Source organism: Podarcis vaucheri (assembly GCF_965113315.1).
Source record: "Podarcis vaucheri genome assembly, chromosome: 8".
Classification (NCBI taxonomy): Eukaryota; Metazoa; Chordata; class Lepidosauria; order Squamata; family Lacertidae; genus Podarcis; species Podarcis vaucheri.
The window spans coordinates 12,076,253-12,097,667 of NC_138766.1; the positions used below are offsets into that span (position 1 = coordinate 12,076,253).

Genomic DNA, 21,415 nt, shown 5'->3' on the forward strand with positions numbered 1-21,415 from the left:
TGGGGGGAGAGGAGTAAAAATAATTTAGATATTTTATCCTTTCCCCTTCATATTTATTTAACATATTTACAACCCACCCTATGTCACATATTATGGTGGGAAACAATAGTTTCAATTAAGAACAAATGCATAATCAAAGCATCAGGACTGCTAGATTCTTCATCATCCATTTTAAAGCTACTTAGCATAAACTATAAATGTCTTAAATTTATACCAATTCATTTTATAATCTCTATCTATAATATTGATGTGAAATTAACTTTCTCCCCTCTAGTGTGCATTTTACACAAACATTTATTAGCTAACCACAATGAACGCCATGGAGAATGGATGGGGAGAATTCACATGAGATGAGAAGGGCTGCAGGTTGGGGTGAGATTTCACAGCCCCCCCCCATGGATTTATCTATGTTACACTGCACTAGCCATTAATATGTAGTCAAGAGAAAATAGTGACGACTGTAAGGGGGAGAGACAGCTGCAAAACAGCAAAAGATCTTGAGAGCAGAGGTAAGCAGAAGTATAAAAGGAAAGAGTAATTATCCGGGTGTAGGATTTGAGCATTTGGAAGGGATTAAACTGAACGGGAAGAAACCCATTTACCCTACCTAGAGTTCCTCAGAGGAAGAGTGGGATTAACAGAGTGATAAGGTAGGAGATAAACCAAGATAAGTTTCAGGCAATTGAAAAGAGGACATAGGCACATGTAGTCTATGAAGCTTATACTGAATTTATGATCAGTTTAGTCTGAAAAGTCGATACTAAGACTCAAAGTTCAAATCATTCTAATCTAAGACCAGCATCATTGCTCTTCTAGGACAAGATTTTCTGTTTTCTGTTTGTAAACTTTCAGCTGAAGATACAATTTGAATTCCTCAATAACTCACGGAAATATACATCCCAACTTTAAATAATGTATCATCATCTAGAGCACCTATGGACATAGCACACTTCATAAAGATTTACGGTAAATAAAAGTGCCCCTGTCCACAGACTTATGCCTGGGGGGGTTACATCTAATTTTGACTACTGTCACATTCTGTACATGGAGCTGCCATTGTGTTCAGAAACTCCAGCCTGATTCAGAATGTTGCAGCCACAGTATTGATCAGAGTACTGCTAGTTAGAGGAACTCCTAAGAACTTCACTGGCTATTGGTCCATTTCTGGGCAAAATTCAACATGCTTGTTATGATCCTTTATTACTTTAAGTCCTTTATTACTTGAGATCCAATTATCTAAAAGACAGTTGTCTCCCATGCATGACTGCCAAGGTTTTTATAGTCAACAACGTCATGTCAGGGCATGTCCTGCCAACATCTGGAGCACAAGAAATCAAGTGACTTTCTTGGTGGCTGCTCCCGGATTCTGGAACACCTTGCTTAGAGAGACCCAGCTAGCCCTGTTTTTGATGACCTTCCACCAGAAGACAAGTATGTTTTTATTCAGACAGGCATAACACCCATAAGCTGGCCACTTATGGCCATTGTAAAGATGGTACAATTGACTTAAAGTGGTTTTATTGAAATGCTTTAGTTGCCCTGCTTTTACGCTTCTTACTTCATATTTTGTTCACAATTTGGTGATGGAATGGTGGGATACCAATTTAACAAATCAATATATATAACATTAACGATGGGAAGCACAAGAAAAGGGGAAGAAGAAGGAAATATATTTCATATCCTCACAAAAATACAATCAGTTACAAATGCATGGAAAACAAGTTATGTGAAGTTTCTTTGTCAGAGGGTTAGAACTTGATCCAGCTCACACTCATCTGTGCCTTCAAACTAAAAGTTTGGTGTTATGTAATTAAGAACCTAACTACCCTTCCATGCAAATGTGTGCAAGTCGCTTTGTATTTTCAAACTGGGATGTGTGGACTTTGAGGAGAGTATTTAACTTTTTTCCTGCCCACAGTTTCCCTACTCTGCATTGCTACTCCACCAGGCTTCTTTCTTCCTCATGTATGCCATGCTAAAACCATGGTTGGAATCAATGATGAGTTGCAATATTTGCTATCAAAGCTTCTGGTGGAAGGTAATGCTCCTGCACATAGTCATATCAACAGATTCAATCTCGATCTAATGTAAAAAATAAATAAAATACATTTGATACAAGAGTTGGATAAACTGCGTCTTCCTGAAGTCTCTTGTTTTCAAAGCCAACTTCTAGCTTGGCTGTGTCATGAATACAGGTTGTATTTTTAGTCACATTTCTGCAAAGTAAAACATAAATATGTATCTCATTTGTATTCTGCAACAACAGAAAAGACCAAACATCCATTTGGAACAACTTTTTATAAATTGAGTATTTTGCCAACATTAAGCAAGAAAACTTTTAGGATATTTCCCCCCCTCGTATGTATGATAATTAAATAAAGATGAACTGCTAAGTGCCAACCTGTTTGTTTTCAAAAACATTTTTTAAAGCAGTTTTATTGTACAACTTATATGTGGATCTGTTTCATACACTGCAAAGCAATCATTTTGCTACACAAAAAAATAATTTGTTTTTTAAAAGAGGTGTTATTGCTGAGCCCTTTTTAAATCACTTCTATTTTTTCAATGTTTCAGTCTGATTTGTGATGAATTAACATTTTATTGCTGATCTTTATTTGATTTCATTAGCTGCATTTCTTGATTTTTAATGTAATTTTACATATTTCAACTAAATTACTATTATATGTTTAGCTGGGAAACTGAATATTTTGATGGGAAGGCAATGCATGTAAACAGTGTGGGCCAGTTCATATCAACACAGCCCATGGCCCACCACTAGGATGCAGCCACTGACGGATGCCCCTGAAGGGCAAGTGGCTCTCAATGGGCATGATGGTGGGTGTAAGGTCCCCCCCCAAAAAAAAGACAGTTTAGCATTACCAGTATAAACTTCTGAGAGTTTCTGACTTGAGTGCTCCTGCTGTCCTCTGCAATCCTAGTACACACCAGAAGAAGAGAATGGAACCATCTGTCCAAACTTTTAATCTGAAAAGTGTTCCCTATTGCATTCAATCTTGGGGAACTCTCCTTTAGAATAAACTCTGGTTAGCAAGCAAACCAGGATAAGAAAAACACAGCTTGATCTGGCTTGTTTTGAGCTAGCTAGAATTTAGACTAATCAGAGTTCTCCAAATTACACCACAGGGATTAAAAATATAGGCAGATGCTTCAGATCTCCCTCTTGTGTGTGAAATGGGAAGGGAGGAGGAAACATTTTTAAAGTTTTGTTTGTTTGTTTAATTGCATTTCTATCCCACTATTTACTCCAAGGAACTCAAGTTGGAGTGCATATTTCTCCCCACTCCTCATTTAATCCCCACACCTGTGAGGTAGGTTAGGCTGAGAGGCAGTGACTGGCCTGAGGTCACCTAGTAAGCTTCATGGCTGAGTGGCCTCCTATGTCCTAGTCCAACACTTTAACCACTACACCACACTGGTTTAACAAGTCCAAGGCTTGCTTTGGCTCATTTGTGCAGTGCTAAATTTTGATTTAGCATCATATGTGAACTGCCTGAGGTCTGTGGCAGCAACAAAATAAGAATTATTGATTGTAGTTTTTGAAGTGCTTTCTTTAAACAGCCACATAACAAACAGTACTTTTTACAAGGAATCCAAACCTCTCCGCTATTGTGGAATTACATCCTACCCATTTCCTCCTAGGAATGGTTGTATGCTATGTTTTTGCAAGGCAATTCTATGTTTATACTGCATCTGTTTCATGGTGAATACTCCATGTGTTCTCCATCTGGTAATCATAATAACTCTTAGCAATTATGTAACACTTTTGAATACTGTAGTTGACCTGTTGATATTTATCACAGCAGGGCAAAGTTGAGTTTTCACAGTTTCTATGGCTTGGAAATACCACATGAGTATTCAACCTTCGGGTTAAATTGCCACCAGGAGATACTGACATCACCATTTCATTCGTTACCAGGAAACGAAGCAAAACTCATACCCTATCCCTCTCTGAACCAGAGCAAATGAATCTATATTTATGTGCAACACTTTCCCTCTGAATCGTAAATGCTTATAAGTGTATGTACTTAATATATCATATGACAACTTTTTAAAAACATTGTCAAATAACTGACACTATTTAGCACAACATTTGAGAAGTGCCATCAAGCATTTTAAAAGTAAGAATGAGGAATTCATGCCGGGTTTAGGAGGGAAGATCTTCACTGACCTGCCCCTGGATATCCGTGGATGTGAAATTTCTACTGTGTCTTCAAGTCTCCTCCACTTAATGGTTCTTTCAGTGTCCAGTTTATCTCTTTGGTCACTTCCACTGTTGTCCTATTAGGATGCATCAGATTGTCAAATTTATTTATTTATTTATTTATTTATTTATTTATTTATTTATTTAAAAACATAAATTTTATTCACTATTACAAGACTTGCAAAAACATGTATTAACATATAATAAAAACACATTTGCTTGTTTTTGTTTAAACTTAGGAATAGCATCTCAAGAAAGCTAACACTGCAAAAAAAAATCCATTCGAAAACACGTTTGCACTTTATTGTATTATATTATTATATTATATAATAATATATACTATTATTACATTATATTATAGTATATTGTATTAATAAATGTGTCCTTTAGCAAAAATATATTAATACTTCTATGTCACATGCCTCTCTCCACCCTCATCTCCCCACAACCTCAGTGTGGACTTTGATAGAATAAACGTTTCCCCAACCCTATTGAGCACAACCACTGTGCTCAATAGGCCATATTCCCAGGTAAGTGTGTCACTGCACTTAATTCAATTGTTGTGCAATTCAGTTGTTGTGGATCCCATAGGAAGTGCCACTATATAACAATGTTTCATGTGGAAGGCATGTTCACCAGTGATTTAACCACATGATTTTGGATAATCCAGTGATGTATCTATATGAAAGCAACTGCACTGGAATTTCAGGGTCCCTGTGGAAATGCTAGATAGGGTCACCCCCAGGGTCACATGGAAACAGTTTTTCAGAGGTGCTCACATGGGGCCATTACATTAGAATCGCTCCTTTTCCTGTACAGTGGTACCTTGGGTTACGAACTTAATTCGTTCCAGAGGTTTGCTCTTAACCCGAAACCATTCTTAACCTGAGGCGCGCTTTCGCTAATGGGGCCTCCCACTGCCGCCGTGTTGCCAGTGCGCGATTTTCGATCTTATCCTGGGGCAAAGTTCTCAACCCGAGGTACTACTTCCAGGTTAGCAGAGTTTGTAACCCAAAGCATTTGTAACACGAGGTACCACTGTACTAATTTCACATATGTCTAAGGAACAATGCCTATTGAAGTCACTGGAGTTATGAGTTATTGGGCGCTGAACTGCAGAACCCACAGCAACAGAGCAAACCTATGCATGTCTATTTGGGAGTAGGAGCCATAGAGGTCAATGGTCTTGTTCTCAGATTAGCATAAAGGATTACAGCCTAAGGCACCAATGTGCAACAAAATTTACTTTATCTGGTTTCTTTTAAGCACATAGATCATGCAAATGAAAAGTTCTATCCAACTAAGTTCTATGCAGAGTAGACCCATTCAAATTAATGGAACTATGTTTGTCATATCTATTTATTTCCATAGATCTACTCTGAGTAGGACTAGCACTGGCTACAAATACAAGTTTAGGCATATGCTGAAGCAGTTCTGTTCTCCCACCCCATTTTTTTAAACTTAAAAGTATTAATTCCGTCATAATGAATCCCTCTCTACTTTTTCCCATCTTATCGTCTGAAACTTCAAAGAAAATACTCACAGAGTTACAGGCCTCTCTACATCCTGCTTTACCTGAAAATATGCAACATGCTTCATAAAAGATAGGCCAATCCAAATTGGTAACTTATTTACTGGCAGACTTAAAATATAACACATTCCAGTACATGGAACTGCACATTTGCAAAAAGTGTAACAGCAAATTTCCAGGAAAAGGAAAGATAAACCTCTCAAACATCTTAACCCTACTATCATTTAAAAGGTGACTGATACACACATGCCCAGAGAAAGTGACCACTCCATATCCAATAGCTTTGGATCTGTTTTTGCAGACCCATGGATAATCAAGAGTTTTTATAGGCCTATAAATTGCAACATCAGGAAGGTCAGGGACTATCCCAACCTGTGCACTATGGGAAAATAGGGAAATCCTGGAGCCAAAATCAATTGTTTGTTTTTCTTGTGGCAATTATGTCAGGTTATATATCTTTAGACTTCAAACCTTCCTTCTTGAACTTCGGAACTTACCCCACAATGCACCATGCTTCAGGAGATTTAATTCTACATAGACAGTGCAGACGTAAGGATAAGGAACAAGAAACGTATCACCACGCATGAATCTCAAGTCTGACACTTTTTCCCATTGGTTTAAATCTGATCGGTACAGTTAAGGCTCAACAGTTCAGCAGCACACTGGAGTAAAAGGAAGGTTGCAAAAATTATGGTGTCATTCCTGGTTCAGTTTGCCTCAGGGAAGACAGGAATGGAATGCTACTGCCTACCACTGAAAGCCAAATGCATAGTGTGAACAAGTAAGCATCCTAGTGCATGGTGAGAAAATTGTCATCACTTCGCTCTTCCCTGGTCCTACTGTCACTGCACAACCCAGAGTTAAGCCATGGTTTGGGCTTATGGTTACATCTAAACCCAGTTTCATGGTTTGTCTTGCTCCAGACAAATGCACTGCATCCAATGTTTGTTTTTACATTACTGCCTGTGGATTGTTTTGAGAGAAACAAACCATGAGGCTGGGCGGAGACCTAAGGTTAAGCCAAACAATAGCTTAGCTCTAGATAGTGTGGTGGTGGCAGGAGCAAAACAGCCATGATTTTCTCACTGTGCACCTGTACACTTGTTCATCCATGCTGAACTATCCTTTGGCTTAGCGTTATGTGCAGAAGCTAGTAGGGAAAAGAGAAAACACTAATGTATCTGAGTGCAGAATTGGAGGCACCGTGGAGCTTTACACAAAAAGCTTTATGGATACAATGCTGTACAGTGGTACCTCTGGTTACAAATTTAATTCGTTCTGGAGGTCCGTTCTTAACCTGAATCTGTTCTTAACCTGAGGTACCACTTTAGCTAATGGGGCCTCCCGCTACCGCCATGCCGCCAGCGCACGATTTCTGTTTTCATCCTGGGGCAAAGTTCTTAATCCGAGGTACTACTTCCGGGTTAGCGGAGTCTGTAACCCGAAGTGTTTGTAACCCAAGGTGTTTGTAACCCAAGGTACCACTGTATTGCAGCATGATAACAGATATAGCACCACAACTTGCAGACCAAATATTTTCTACACTCGAGCAGAGATAACAGGTAAATTTAAGGATAAGAAAATAAGTCTACTGAATCTGCATATCTTATGAATATCTTATCTCACTCTTCAATGTTAAAAAAAATCAGACTTAAGAAATCAAGCTTAATAATCTAAGGCTCTATGTACTTTGTAGCAAGTTTTGAAAAGAAGCTGGGGTGAGGACTGGTGTATTAAACACTAAACCACCACTAGCTGAAGATCAGTAAATCCCATGTTTAAAACCACTATTGTCTCCACACCACTCCTTTCGTCTCTGCTTGGAAAAGGAGGTGGGGGACAAATAGAACACTTCTGGGAACTGCTTTTGATCCAGGGCTGCCAGTTGCAAATTCTTGATCTAAGGGTTATATAAGTTGTGAGTTAGTTGGCATCTGTCTGTCTCAGGAGACAGAAAACCAACAAAGCAGAGAGTGTGAAAAGGTGATTCTGAGCAAAGATGCCATTCTTTGGTACAGATAGGAGAAAGCTTAGAGGGGCAAAAAGGAGAATAGGCATTTTTTAGGCAACTGACTGATGGCTGGGTGGAGACTGCTTCACAAACAGAAGTTTACTACCTGGATATTATGTAGGAAACTGACATATTACTGCAGTAAATTACCATAGGCAAATAATGTGAAAAATGTCTCTCATTATTTGCACAAGTATTTTCACTTCACTGAAAAATGATGTTGCATGTTTGGGAGATTTGCTCAAAAATGGAATTCAGCAGGATTTTCAAAATGCATACCTCTTATTGTAGCAGAAGTATGCTTTCTACCTTTTCAAAATGCTGCATTCTTACTTCCAATCAAAATTATACCCAGCTTGCACGAGTTTAACCTTTTTCCAATTCTCACCAGCTTGCGCTTGATTATCAAGCCTTCCCATTTAGATGCCCCTTTAATGTTTCACTAGTGCTGATAATTCATCTCTTCTCAGCTTCTAATTGTTGTTGTTTATTCTTGTTTCCCTTTTGCCTGATTACCAGCTTATTAGTGCACACATTCGTTCAGGTCCTAGTACAAATGCACATTGTTGTAATTCAAATGCTTCCTGGTTTTCAACTGCTTGTCCCTGTTCCCCATCAGAAAGTATCTAGTGCACACTTCTTCATCCCTGTCCCTGATAAGCACATGTGTGTCTATTTCACTGCCTACACATTCAATGGCAGCCTACCACCAATAAGTGTTTCTCTTGCGATTTTGTGAAGTAAGATTCTTCTGTGTTACATATGTCAGACGGGTTGTGTAAAATCCTTTTCCAGATTAGCCTCATGATTATTTATTTTTATTAACAGATTTATAACCACCCCCACCGTCAACATGTGTTCCTTAGACAACTTACACTGATAAAAGGATACATGGAAATATTATCAAGTGTTCAGTAGTAAATGGGCATAGATCATTAAGGTTTCCAAGTATTACTCGAATAGCATCCTGGAAGAATTGAAGGAAATTCTGATACTTTATTAGTGCATACAAATTTCTGATATTAAACACAGTGTAATAGACTGGACTAGCCAGAGTTCTTGTGATAAGGTTGTTATTATGTTTTATCAAGCTAACTTCTAGATCTCCTGATACTTATCCTCAACCTTCCAGGTGTTGCTGAACTACAACAACTCCCATTATCCCATGCTGGCTGAAGCTGATGGAAGCTGGGAGTCCAACAACATTTGCACAACCACAGGTTCCTCTGCAGTTGACTTTATTACATCTTCTTCTGCTCAAGCAAAAGGATAAAAAAAAGTTTGATGCACCAGTTTCATCTCTATGCTCCCAGTTTCATCTCTGTACTCTGCATAAGTAACACACTGAGCCCATTATACACTGCTTAATAAAAAGAAGACAATAATTAATAAAATTATTGTAGGATTGGCATATTGCAGACTTGGCTTTACAAGGACTTCCAGGTAAAAGGGGTGGTGGAGGATTTCAAGAGTTCAGTAGGGAACCATAAGCCAGTCAGAAATGAAGCTTAGTACAATGCAATACAAACATACCATGAGAACAGAAAAATCATAATTGGGACCATATAAGGAAATGTACTACCCCCTCTTACACAAGACAAAGCCGTGTTTTTTGCAAGTTTTCCTCCCAGCAAACAGGAAACTCCCAAACAAGCATTCACTGTGAGGTCCAAAGCTATCTGAATGGAACTTGAACTTTAAGTGAGTTCTGTTTTCCCAAAGCAGAGGACAAAGTCTAAATTCCACATCTATCACATGACCCTTTCTGAGACAAATCTGAGGCATATCTTACCTGTAGTTCTTCATTAACAATACTTCCATGAAAATCAATATTAACACTGTAAAACAAACATAACAGAATTTAACTGCAGAAATGGGCATTTAAAACAATTGCAATTACTGTAGTTTAGACTAAATATCTAACTGCTCATATATTCCCCTTTCCCCTCCAACGTGGCTTCAAGGATGTGATCAGAATTTTCTTGTTATGTCTGCACTGGGGGGAACTCTGGCTGATTTAAATAATGGTTTTGTTCAAATTAACCAGGGTCAATCCAGAACATTCTGATATTTATAGTATAGTTATAGTAATAATAGCAGCAGCAGCTTGTTACAGTATTTGCAGGGTGTTCAGTGTGCTTCACATCACTGGTGGAGGAAGGGGGTGCGGTGGGTGTGGTCCGTCTCGGGTGTCATCCCTGAGGGGGGTGACATCGCTGCGCCGCCCCCCTTGGATGCTCGCCCCACCCTCACAGGCGGCTAGCCCCGCCCCTGGGTGCACAGCATGTGCGCCACTCCGGGTGCCAGAGCAGCTAGCTCTGCCTCTGCTTCACATAACTTCTCTCAGTTATCCTTACAACAAGCCTGTAAGGCAGACCAGTGTTATTAGCTTCACATTGCAGATATGCAGAGGGATGAGAGTGACAGATGGCTTACCTAAGTGAGTTCAGAGATAAAGTTATAGCTTATTCTCTGGGTCATTATGATAAACTAGCTTTAGGTAAAGTATCTGTCATATTCTAATACAATTTTTGATTTTAACAAGTCTCAACCTAAGTTCTTTTGAGATGCTGAGCCTATCTTTTATTTCTGCTTCTTAATTTGAACAATTCCTCAATATTGTGAAGTGAAGGCTTTCAGTTAACTGTCTTGTCATACTTACCTCATAGAGTTGCCATATTTGATCTTAAATTTGTAGACATTTGCTCCTGCATGAAAAAACCTTGTCTCAGGCACTGGATATGTGAATGGTTTTAAAGATGAGTGTTCAGAAAACCAGCCTACTTAAAAGAAGAAGAAGAAGAAACACTATGCTAAAACAAATCTTATCACACCAATTCCATTGTTTGTGGCAAGGCAACCAAAGAGTTATGAGCTGGCCTAGTTTTAGAAATTTGTCTGGAAGTGTTATGCACAAGTTGACGCTTTATGGGTTCAGCAAATATATTAAAATACAGCAGTTCAGTTTTTGTATGAGGCCAAAATATATGCTGGGATGATTCTCAAAAGTGCAGTTGGAAAGCTGAAAATATACAGTAATCTTTCCTCAACATGTAGCTCATAAGAACTATTGCTAGTTTTCAAGCCCAGGAGTTTGTTTTTCTTTCCAACGATTGCACTTTTCAGAAAGCATTACTGCAGGAGTTTGCAACAAAGTGGTAAATTAATATGAATGCAAAACTAAGCTGATCCATTATTCTCTTAACCTTCCTGGTTCTTGGATCATTAGAGATGACAGTATGTTCTTAATAGATTTTAAAGTAATGGCCTGGTTATGAAGATAAGCACTTCTTATTAAGTCATGTTGTGATCCATGCGTAAGCCATAATGCTATAGAATACAGATTAACCTTCAATTTACTAGGAATCTCATGTAATCTTGCTATTTTATGCCATCACTGCTTCAGTATTTGATATTATAGCCAAAGAGAATTCATTTGTAAAGCAAAATGCAAACATCCACTGAGCAGTGCCACTAAAATAACAGCACTTTCTCAAACTACTAATTTATTACAACACAAGGGTAGCACAAGCACAAGTCAGTTTATAAATTTTGCAAAACAGGATGTTACTTGGACACTTAAGAAATTTTGTCCTGATGGTGGTAAAATTAGTTTGAGCACTTAGAAAAAGCCCTGCATCAATACAAACAGGTGTGATGGATCATGGTATTTTATACTGGATACTAATTGCATCCTTTTTTTACATATACTGTATTTCATGTATGGCAAGTCAGTGTTTTCTGGTGGACAGCTTTCAAATTATAGATGTGAGACAAGGAACGATTTATTGCTGTTTGGCAGAATATTTGCACCAAAATGATTCTCCTTCACAAATGCAACTATTTATTTCAGAATATACTCATGTTGAGCTGCATCAAAAGTACCAAATGATTACAAACAATTTCATCTGGATTTTATTTTCCTTCCAAAGCAGCGAGGAAAAAAGAGAGTCAAGTGGTTCAGAGTTCTGAACAATAAAATTATACATTGCTTGAAGCATAACAACTACATCAGTTGATTAGTCTGATCAAGTTCTGGGTAAATCTCTTTATAAATTCAGGAACCACTGGTCTCTCAATCAACACAATTCCAGACAATACAATTCCAGTCGCTACAAGGAATCTATGGGGGGGGCTGATTTACATTTTTTGTCTGATCAACCTGAATTCCTTATTTATTTAATGTCATTTTCTCATTGGAAAGAAAGGAAAGCGTTTTCCCATGATTTCCCTGCCAAAAAGACACACAGAGCTCATCTCTCATATTCTGGCAATTGTCGGAATAGAAATAGCCATACGCATCCTACAGTTGCATGTTGGTACAAGTGAATGTGAGGTCATTGTGTCATTAATAAACTGACCCACAAAATAATGTTTCTAAAAATATGGCAAAACCAGACTCCTGGTAACTTTTCACACTTGTACAACACTTTGTCCAAAGGCTGCCACATCTAAAAAGTTGTTGCTTCCACTTGCATATGCCATATTAATCCTACCTGTTTTCTTAAATTCAATTCCCTCTCTCTCTCTTACACACATACCTAAAATACTCTCTCACTCACATACTTTTTCCAGGTTTTAACTCTACTGACTGTTCTTCTGCTCACAAATCCTAACATTAATAAATATTCAAGGTTATATATCTGGGCAATGTTTCTGAAAAATGTTGATCAACTGAAAAATCATCAAATTGATTTTTTTAATTGCTATTAAGTTATAACAAACACACCCTCTAAGTCCCAGCCTGTTATATTTCTGCTGAACCTCTTTGACCCATTACGCTGCAGGGACAGATGTTATTCCTCATTCTACATGGATTACGAGTACAGTTTTTAATTCCTGCCTCCGTCACAAATTCTTTAATCCTACCATCAACCACTCAGAACATCCTATGGAGAAGCCTGGATGGTACTGCAGATTTTTGCATGTGTTACAGCTGCTCTGCAATGCAATGCCCAGTGCGGCAGTAGAACAGCAGACAAAAAGCAAGCAGAAGCTGCTTGGCTGTAGCAAGGATGAGAACGCCCTCTCCTGGCAAACTGCAGTCTCTGTTTTCTCTCTTCTAACGCAAACAGGGAGATAAACACAGAAGAGGGCATTCTAATGAAGCTGAACCCATACATGAACTCCAGTGTGAGACAGCCGTCTTACATTTCTAAGAATCATTTCAAAATAAAACAATTGGAAATATTTATAAATGCTTATTCTTGTGTCCTGAGGGCATAATGAAGTCACATAAATAAATAAAAATGTCTGCCTTACTACTGCATCCAATCGTTGGTCAGCACTGTTTACCACACTGGTTGACAGCGGTTCTGCAGGGTTTCAAACATGGGTGCCCTACCCAGGAGATATCAGGGACTGAGAACATGCAAATCATGTGCTCTGTTCTGGGCTACAGTCCATCCCTTATTTATATCCTTGTCTATGTCTAGACTAGGCTCTCAAAGCCGCTTACAGATAAATATCATAATGAAAACAGAATTGCACAAATCATTAACAATATCTGCTTTGTCTAGCAGTAGGCTCTCCAGAGCCCCAGGCACAGGTTTCTGCCAGCCCTGTTACCCAAGATCTTTGAACTAGAGGTGTCTGGAACTGAAACTGAATAAAAAAACCACCACAAAACTGAATCCAAAGCATGTGACTCTGAGCTATGGAGTCTTCTGTTAACCAAGAATGCCACAAACTATGGACAAATTAGGATAAGTGTTCTTTAAAGGCCATTTCTTACAGAGTTATGGGAAGGAAGGGGTTACATTTGTCACTATAAATGGGCTCCTAGTGCAGATTTGGAAACTGATCTAGCTCATCAGCTAGGCCTTTTTGACCAGGTTTGTGGTTGTATACTGTAGAGTAGTAAAAGAGATAGCAAGAGTACTAAAAGAGATAGCCCCAGGCTTTTAAAAAGTGAATCCTTTGAGATACAGTGGTGCCTCGCAAGACGAAATTAATTCGTTCCGCAAGTCTCTTCGTCTTGCGAGTTTTTCGTCTTGCGATGCACGGTTTCCCATAGGAATGCATTGAAAATCAATTAATGCGTTCCTAGGGAAACCGCCTTCAGACCAGGTCCGGGGACAGTCTGTCCCCGGACCTCTTCTGAAGGCTGGGGGGGGGGAACAAGGGCTTTTCTTCCCACCCCCAGCATTTTAAAAAACCCCGGGACAGCGGAGGACTTCTCCGCTGTCCGGGCGATCTTAAAATGCTGGCGGGCGGCATTTTAAAATCGCCCCGGGACAGCGGAGGACTTCTCCGCTGTCCGGGGCGATTTAAAAGCCCCTGGGAAGGCAGGCAGGGGGGACAAAGACTTTCGCCCCCCGCCCGCCTTCAGAAGGTGTTCCCGCCCCCCCCCGCCCCGCTTCGGAGCAGCGTTCCGAAGCGGGGTGGCTGGGGCAGGTGTTCCCGTCCCCCCCCCGCCCGGCTTCGCAGCAGCGCTCCGGAGCCCGGCGGCTGGGGCAGGTGTTCCCGCCCCCCCACCCGGCTTCGCAGCAGCGCTCCGGAGCCCGGCGGCTGGGGCAGGTGTTCCCGCCCCCCGCCCGGCTTCGCAGCAGCGCTCCGGAGCCCGGCGGCTGGGGCAGGTGTTCCCGCCCCCCCACCCGGCTTCGCAGCAGCGCTCCGGAGCCCGGCAGCTGGGGCAGGTGTTCCCGCCCCCCCGCCCGGCTTTGCAGCAGCGCTCCGGAGCCCGGCGGCTGGGGCAGGTGTTCCCGCCCCCCCGCCCAGCTTCGCAGCTGCGCTCCGGAGCCCGGCGGCTGGGGCAGGTGTTCCTGCCCCCCCCCCGCCCAGCTTCGGAGCACCGGGAGAAGCGATCTCCCCGCAGCCCCTTGCTTCAAAAGAGGTCCGGGGGCAGCAGGAAGCGGTTCCCGCTGTCCCCGGACCTCTTTTGAAGCAAGGGGCGGTGGAGAGAAGCGATCTCCCCGCAGCCCCTTGCTTCAAAAGAGGTCCGGGGCAGCGGGAACCGCTTCCCGCTGTCCCCGGACCTGGGGCTGCGGGGAGAAGATCGCTTCTCCCCGCCGCCCCTTGCTTCAAAAGAGAAGACCCGCTGTCCCCGGGGCAAGCTTCGTTTTGCGAAGCAAGCCCATAGGGAAATTCGTCTTGCGAGGCAACTCGAAAACGAAAAAACCTTTCGTTTTGCGAGTTTTTCGTCTCGCGAGGCGTTCGTCTTGCGGGGTACCACTGTAGTTAAATTTTAGATCTACTATACAGTATGTTTTTAGGGATGCTGTATATTTTTCTGTGCTGTTTTACTCTCTGCTGATGAAATCTGTATGCTGAAATTAGTTTACTGTTTTTAATTCTGTGGCTCTTATTGTAAAATAATGTTTTATTTTCTATAAGCCACCCAGAGAACACTGTTATGGGGCAGCATGTAAATTCTGCCAATATAAAAAGAAAGCAAACAAGTCAATAAACAAGCAATCCTAGGAACTGAAGTTCTATGAGTGACTGAATCTAGGCATCATCAAAAGAAAAAAAGAATTTGCACTAAATTACAATCCTATGATTCTTAGAGAGAGGACAGCAGTTAATTGGCATGAAAGCACTTTAAGTTTGCAATGAATATATAAGAATATAAGAATAGGCCTGCTGGATCAAGCCAAAGGCCCATCTAGTCCAGTATCCTGATCTCACAGTGTTTTACCAGAAACTTGTGGTAAGTCCATAAGCGGGACATGAGTGCACAGCTGATTGCAATTAACAGTTTAGAATATTTCAATTCATATGCATAAGTGAAAGGGAAGAGGGATAGGACACCATGAAATGCATGTGAATATCAATATTCTAAACAGTTTGCTATAAACAAGCCAACTTGGTTTTATTTACCCTCCAGTTCTCAGTGTTGCCAATCTGCTTAAAACAGCAATAACAAAACTATAAATCTTTCAGTTAAGTAGTATATGGCCACAGAGATCATAGAATAACTTTTGCTCCCAGGTTTGTACTGCCTTGGAATGCTATAGAAACAGGAGCAGAGAAAACGTAAGGCTACAGATAGCAGATGATTTGTTTAGAGTATATTGAAAGTGGTGGCATGTCAACAAGCACTGGCACATAGTATGCAAACCCTCCAAGTGTCCCTATTTTCCAGGGACGTCCCTGATTTAGAGAAGCCATCCCGGTTTCTGATTTGATCCCGGAATGTCCCACTTAGAATGTCCCTATTTTCATTGGAGAAATGTTGGAGGGTATGGCGTTATCCGACCCCTGAGTCATCTGAAGGCAATTATGTATAGGGATGGTTTTTTTTAATGCTTAATTTTTTAAAATGTGTTTATGTATGTTGGAAGCTGGCCAGAGTAGACAACCCCGTAAAGTGGTGTGGGATATAAATAGTAAAATTATTATTATGGAATGGGACGTAATCAGAGAAATGTTGGAGGGTATGTAGTATGTATACTCATCCCACTATCTTATTTGGCTTATAGGTATTGCAAGCTTTTGTGGTATCTCAGGAACTGCAAAACCAGTGCATCCAGAGCCAGCCCCACAATTAGACATAGTGAAGCAGCTGCCTCAAGGAGCAAATGCTGGGGAAAGGTGCAGTATTTGAGGGAAGAGTTGTGTGCCCTGCACCCCTAAGCTAGCCTGCTGTCTTCAGGAGTAGAGGATGCTGTTTGACTACCAATATTGAAGTAACATTAAATTGCCAGTATAGTTACCTTTTGTACATGGGGACAGCACCATCATGACGTCCGCTGCAGGCAGCAAAATGTACTGGATGGCCTGTACAGATCAAAAAAATCAGTGCATCCTATTTACAAGCAATTATACCTTTATTGCATCACCTCTGACTAGAAATCTTATAGCACAATCCTATGCATGTTTAATCCAGAGGTTTCACAGGATCTTACACCGCAGTAAGTACAGGATTGGAGCCTAAAATTTTGTAGGCGCTCAAGTGTTTTGAAGAAAAGGGTGTGTGCCTTTCATCCAACCTGTTTTTGTGATTTTTTTTCAGAATCACTAAGTACCCCATCCTAACAACATTATCAGAAATATGACTTGATGATGATGATGATGATGATGATGATGATGATGATTAAAGGGAGACCTAGTCATTATAGAAAATAATGCCATTTCAATGCTACTTTTGAAACCAGTAAGATATATCCCATTTGGAAAGAGAAAATAATGCCATTTTAATGGTGCTTTTGAAACCAATAAGATATACCCATTTGGAAAGAGAAATAATGTGGAGCGGGCATCCGTTTTCTAACAACAAAATACAAAGAGAGTCACAAGCAAGGCATATTTATGTACAGTCCTTACAATCTATTCCAGTTAATCGGGAAGCACTTAATCAGGAAATCCACTTAACTGGGACATCTCCCAGGAAACCAATCTAGCCTAATGATGGTGAATGAAAAAGATGATGGGCCATCTCGCTGGGTATTTAGAATATACATTTTGTTGTAGCTCTTGTCTTGCTTCCCTCCCCTCCCCTCCGCACCCAGCTCCACTTACTCCTACTAAATAAAAAAGAACAAGAGGGGCATTGATTAACCAGAATACTAAAAGATCAACTTTTGTTAAATCTGAGAGAGCGTTATGCAACAATTCTATTTTCTTATAGAATTCATACTGCCAACTCTCATTAGCCATCCGTGGCAAGCAAGCAAGCAAACAAACAAACAAACAAACAAACAAACACATCAGTACATTTGTATCCTGCAGCCCCTCACACACTCATCCAAAATCTTCTCCAGAGAAACTACCACTGGTGGTACTTTTGTTGGTGGTAGCAGCCATTAAGCCCCCAAATGGGGCCTTCTGGAAGGCAGGAGGGAGAAACCTCAGTTCATTAGAGAGGCTTTAGGATTGACCCTTTCTCTATATGCCAACCTATAGCTGGGGTGGGTGGGTGCGTAGGTGTATACACACACACACACACACACACACACATCCCTTTTACAGTGGTACCTCGGGTTAAGTACTCAATTCGTTCCAGAGGTCTGTTCTTAACCTGAAACTGTTCTTAACTAGAAGCACCACTTTAGCTAATGGGGCCTCCCATTGCCGCCGCACGATTTTTGTTCTCATCCTGAGGTAAAGTTCTTAACCTGGGGTACTATTTCTGGGTTAGCGGAGTCTGTAACCTGAAGCGTATGTAACCTGAAGCGTATGTAACCCCAGGTACCACTGTATTTGGAAGTGGAGTGGGAAAGCACAGTGCTTTTTTACTGGGGGTACACAGGGCTACGCATACCCCTAAACATTTTGTCAGTCTTTGTGCTTTAGTCCATTTACTGTATTTATTTTTCCTGATTTGAACTATAAAATGGTGATTTTCTTGAGTCAAAATGAGAGTACCCCTAAACATTTTTTAAAGTAAAAAAGCACTCAGTTCCAGCACCTCTCAGATGGGCACCATTGCCATGAGTTCCAGAACACCCCTTTTTCTAGAAAAATAGTACTGTACAGTGGTACCTCGGGTTAAGTACTTAATTCGTTCCGGAGGTCCGTTCTTAACCTGAAACTGTTCTTAACCTGAAGCACCACTTTAGCTAATGGGGCCTCCCATTGCCGCCGCACGATTTTTGTTCTCATCCTGAGGTAAAGTTCTTAACCTGAGGTACTATTTCTGGGTTAGTGGAGTCTGTAACCTGAAGCGTATGTAACCTGAAGCGTATGTAACCCGAGGTACCACTGTATTTGGAAGTGGAGTGGGAAAACACAGTGCTTTTTTACTGGGGATACAGAGATACGAATACCCCTAAACATTTTGTGAATCTTTGTACTTTTGTCCATTTACTGTATTTATTTTTCCTGATGTGAACAATAACATGGTGATTTTCTTGAGTCAAAATGAGAGTACCCTTAAACATTAAGTAAAAAAGCACTCAGTTCCAGCACCTCTCAAGTGGGCACCATTGCCATGAGTTCCAACACCTCTTTTTCTAGAAAAATGGCACTGTATATATAAATACAAGTGGCAAAAAAGAGGCTAAGAGCATCCCCTCACACCTTTTAATCTGGCTGCCCTGTAGCATCAGATTTAGGGCATTGCAAGGCAGTTCCAATATTCAGGGTGCCAAGCTGAAGGGGTGCAAAACAACAACAACAACATTATTTATATGCGCACCTACTGAGAAGATTCATAAAAAAGCAACTGTACCAAAAGGAATTATTGTGGAAATAATAAAGGTTTTTTTTAGGGGGGGATTTTGTCCTGCCTCAGGGCACCATATTACCAAAGTTTGGCCCTGCTCCCTGCCTGTCCAACTTATGACTGCACTCTTAACAAAACACCAAACACCTTGGTTAGTTGTTGTTGTTGTTGTTTGTTTGTTTTTTTAACAACAAGCTACTCAAATGGCAATAAGTTTGTGAGGGGAAATGGTGCTTATGGGTTTTCTTCATCAGCTTTCCTTCCACATGTATAAAGATCTCCTCGTTCTGGAACAGTATTTCCCTCAAGCCCAGACTTATAACGAAGTTATTGGAACAAACTTTATGCCCAATCATCAATGCGATTGGAGAGTGAATTTCCCTTGGAAAAATAAATATACCGGTATATATATATATATATATATATATATATATATATATATGCTTTCGTAGATTTTCACGGGTACAGGAATGCAGGTTTTGGTATCTTCGGGTGTCTTCCCGTGTAAGAGTAGGGGTGTCTGGGCGACGTTTCGACGAGGTCTCACTCGTCATCTTCAGGCTGGTGCTTTCGGCTTCTTGTTACTGGAACAGAGCAGAGTCTGGTGTTTGAGTTCCTATAAATACTGTTGAGGGGTGTGGTGTATAGCCTCCAACGTTCTGGGCAGAGAGGAAGTTCCTAGATTAGTGTGCCTTTTCTTCTTTTGTTCCTTAATTACTTGAGGGATATCTTGAGTGATTTCATGAGTGATATTCTGAATATCACTGGGTGGGTCATTAAGTGTAGATTAGTTGCTAAAGCTTTCGTGTCTTGACCTCTTGAGCTTGTGAAGAGTTTTTCTGAGAAGATGGCTGTGCTGCATTTAGTTGTGCTCTGGCTTGGCTTCGTGTATAGGGGCGAGCTGTGATTTTGTGCCTTGTGCCCGCCAGATCTGTGTAGGGATTGCAGGGGGGTGCAGCATCCGGAGGTGCCACTATAGTTTGGCTACTGGATGGAGTCTGTAATATGTCTGTGGAGAGGGTCTGGGTTTGGGTCTGGTGTGGTTGATTGGTGACGGCGTTCTGTGTGCCTCTGGTTCTGGTGTCGGTTTTTGTGGGGAGGGCTAATTTCCAGATGTCTGGCAGGCGGGACGTGTCGTCACGCTTGTTCATGTTGTGAGGGTGTTTCTCTATCTCGATGGCTTCCATGATTATTCTCTTGTGGTGATGTTCCATGTTAAAGAGCAATTTGGAATCTGCAAAATTAATTTCGTGTCCTGTTTCTTTCATGTGTTGGAAAAGAGAGGAAGTTTTTTCTTCTTTTTTGACGGCATTCTTGTGTTCTGCGATACGTGCATTTATTCGTCTGTTTGTTTGTCCAATGTACGTGGCTGGGCAGACTTTGCAGGGTATTTCATAGACCCCTTGGTTTTCCAGCTGGATTTTGTCTTGTGGGTTTCTGAGGATATTGGCTATTTTTTGGTTGGAAACACCCTCACAACATGAACAAGCGTGACGACACGTCCCGCCTGCCAGACATCTGGAAATTAGCCCTCCCCACAAAAACCGACACCAGAACCAGAGGCACACAGAACGCCGTCACCAATCAACCACACCAGACCCAAACCCAGACCCTCTCCACAGACATATTACAGACTCCATCCAGTAGCCAAACTATAGTGGCACCTCCGGATGCTGCACCCCCCTGCAATCCCTACACAGATCTGGCGGGCACAAGGCACAAAATCACAGCTCGCCCCTATACACGAAGCCAAGCCAGAGCACAACTAAATGCAGCACAGCCATCTTCTCAGAAAAACTCTTCACAAGCTCAAGAGGTCAAGACACGAAAGCTTTAGCAACTAATCTACACTTAATGACCCACCCAGGGGTATTCAGAATATCACTCATGAAATCACTCAAGCTATCCCTCAAGGTAATTAAGGAACAAAAGAAGAAAAGGCACACTAATCTAGGAACTTCCTCTCTGCCCAGAACGTTGGAGGCTATACACCACACCCCTCAACAGTATTTATAGGAACTCAAACACCAGATTCTGCTCTGTTCCAGTAACAAGAAGCCGAAAGCACCAGCCTGAAGATGACGAGTGAGACCTCGTCGAAACGTCGCCCAGACACCCCTACTCTTACACGGGAAGACACCCGAAGATACCAAAACCTGCATATATATATATATATATATATATATATATATATATATATATTCCCCCCCATTCCCCCCTATAAAATGACCCGCCCTCCCCTCCCCCCTGACTTCCCTAATGCTATTCTCTGCATGTTACAAAACTGTATAAATCCTTAATGACTGGTTATTGTCAATAAAAAAGTTTGTGAGTGTTTATTCAAAACCTGCCAAAGAGTCCAATTCAGTTTGTTGTTTCTTTCAATACTTTGTAAAAGGTTCCCATTCATCTTTAAAGTCACAGTTATCCTTGTCCCGTAGTTTATGTGTCAATTTTGCCAATTCCCTTGGAATATATTTTGGAGTCGCAAAGGAACACGAAGCCAGTTTTCATATATTTTCATCGTCAACCTTTTCTACACAC

At 41.0% G+C, this 21,415-nt stretch overlaps 1 protein-coding gene and 1 long non-coding RNA gene across 28 annotated transcripts in view; one reads left to right on the forward strand and one right to left on the reverse strand.

Annotated features, from left to right (window-relative positions):
* The window catches only part of MAJIN (membrane anchored junction protein), a gene marked incomplete at its 5' end in the record, with an annotated part of 238,719 nt that overhangs the window by 3,225 nt on the left and 214,079 nt on the right, over positions 1 to 21,415 (reverse strand). For 10 of the 27 annotated variants that reach the window (XM_082234557.1, XM_082234563.1, XM_082234558.1 and 7 more), the window contains 8 exons: positions 2,108 to 2,216; positions 4,190 to 4,299; positions 5,766 to 5,797; positions 6,251 to 6,376; positions 8,656 to 8,731; positions 9,557 to 9,602; positions 10,427 to 10,547; positions 16,422 to 16,485. In XM_082234557.1, coding sequence (XP_082090683.1) covers positions 2,108 to 2,216; positions 4,190 to 4,299; positions 5,766 to 5,797; positions 6,251 to 6,376; positions 8,656 to 8,731; positions 9,557 to 9,602; positions 10,427 to 10,547; positions 16,422 to 16,485 — 684 coding nt within the window. Of the gene's footprint in view, positions 1 to 2,107; positions 2,217 to 4,189; positions 4,300 to 5,765; positions 5,798 to 6,250; positions 6,377 to 8,655; positions 8,732 to 9,556; positions 9,603 to 10,426; positions 10,548 to 16,421; positions 16,486 to 17,080; positions 17,392 to 17,421; positions 17,446 to 18,953; positions 19,033 to 21,218; position 21,415 lie in introns of those variants that run through there. The other 17 variants (XM_082234568.1, XM_082234573.1, XM_082234567.1 and 14 more) reach the window with 8 other exon arrangements.
* On the forward strand, positions 6 to 9,158 carry LOC309539008. The gene is made up of 2 exons (XR_014222601.1): positions 6 to 1,431; positions 8,897 to 9,158. It is a non-coding gene; the product is annotated as an uncharacterized lncRNA (long non-coding RNA).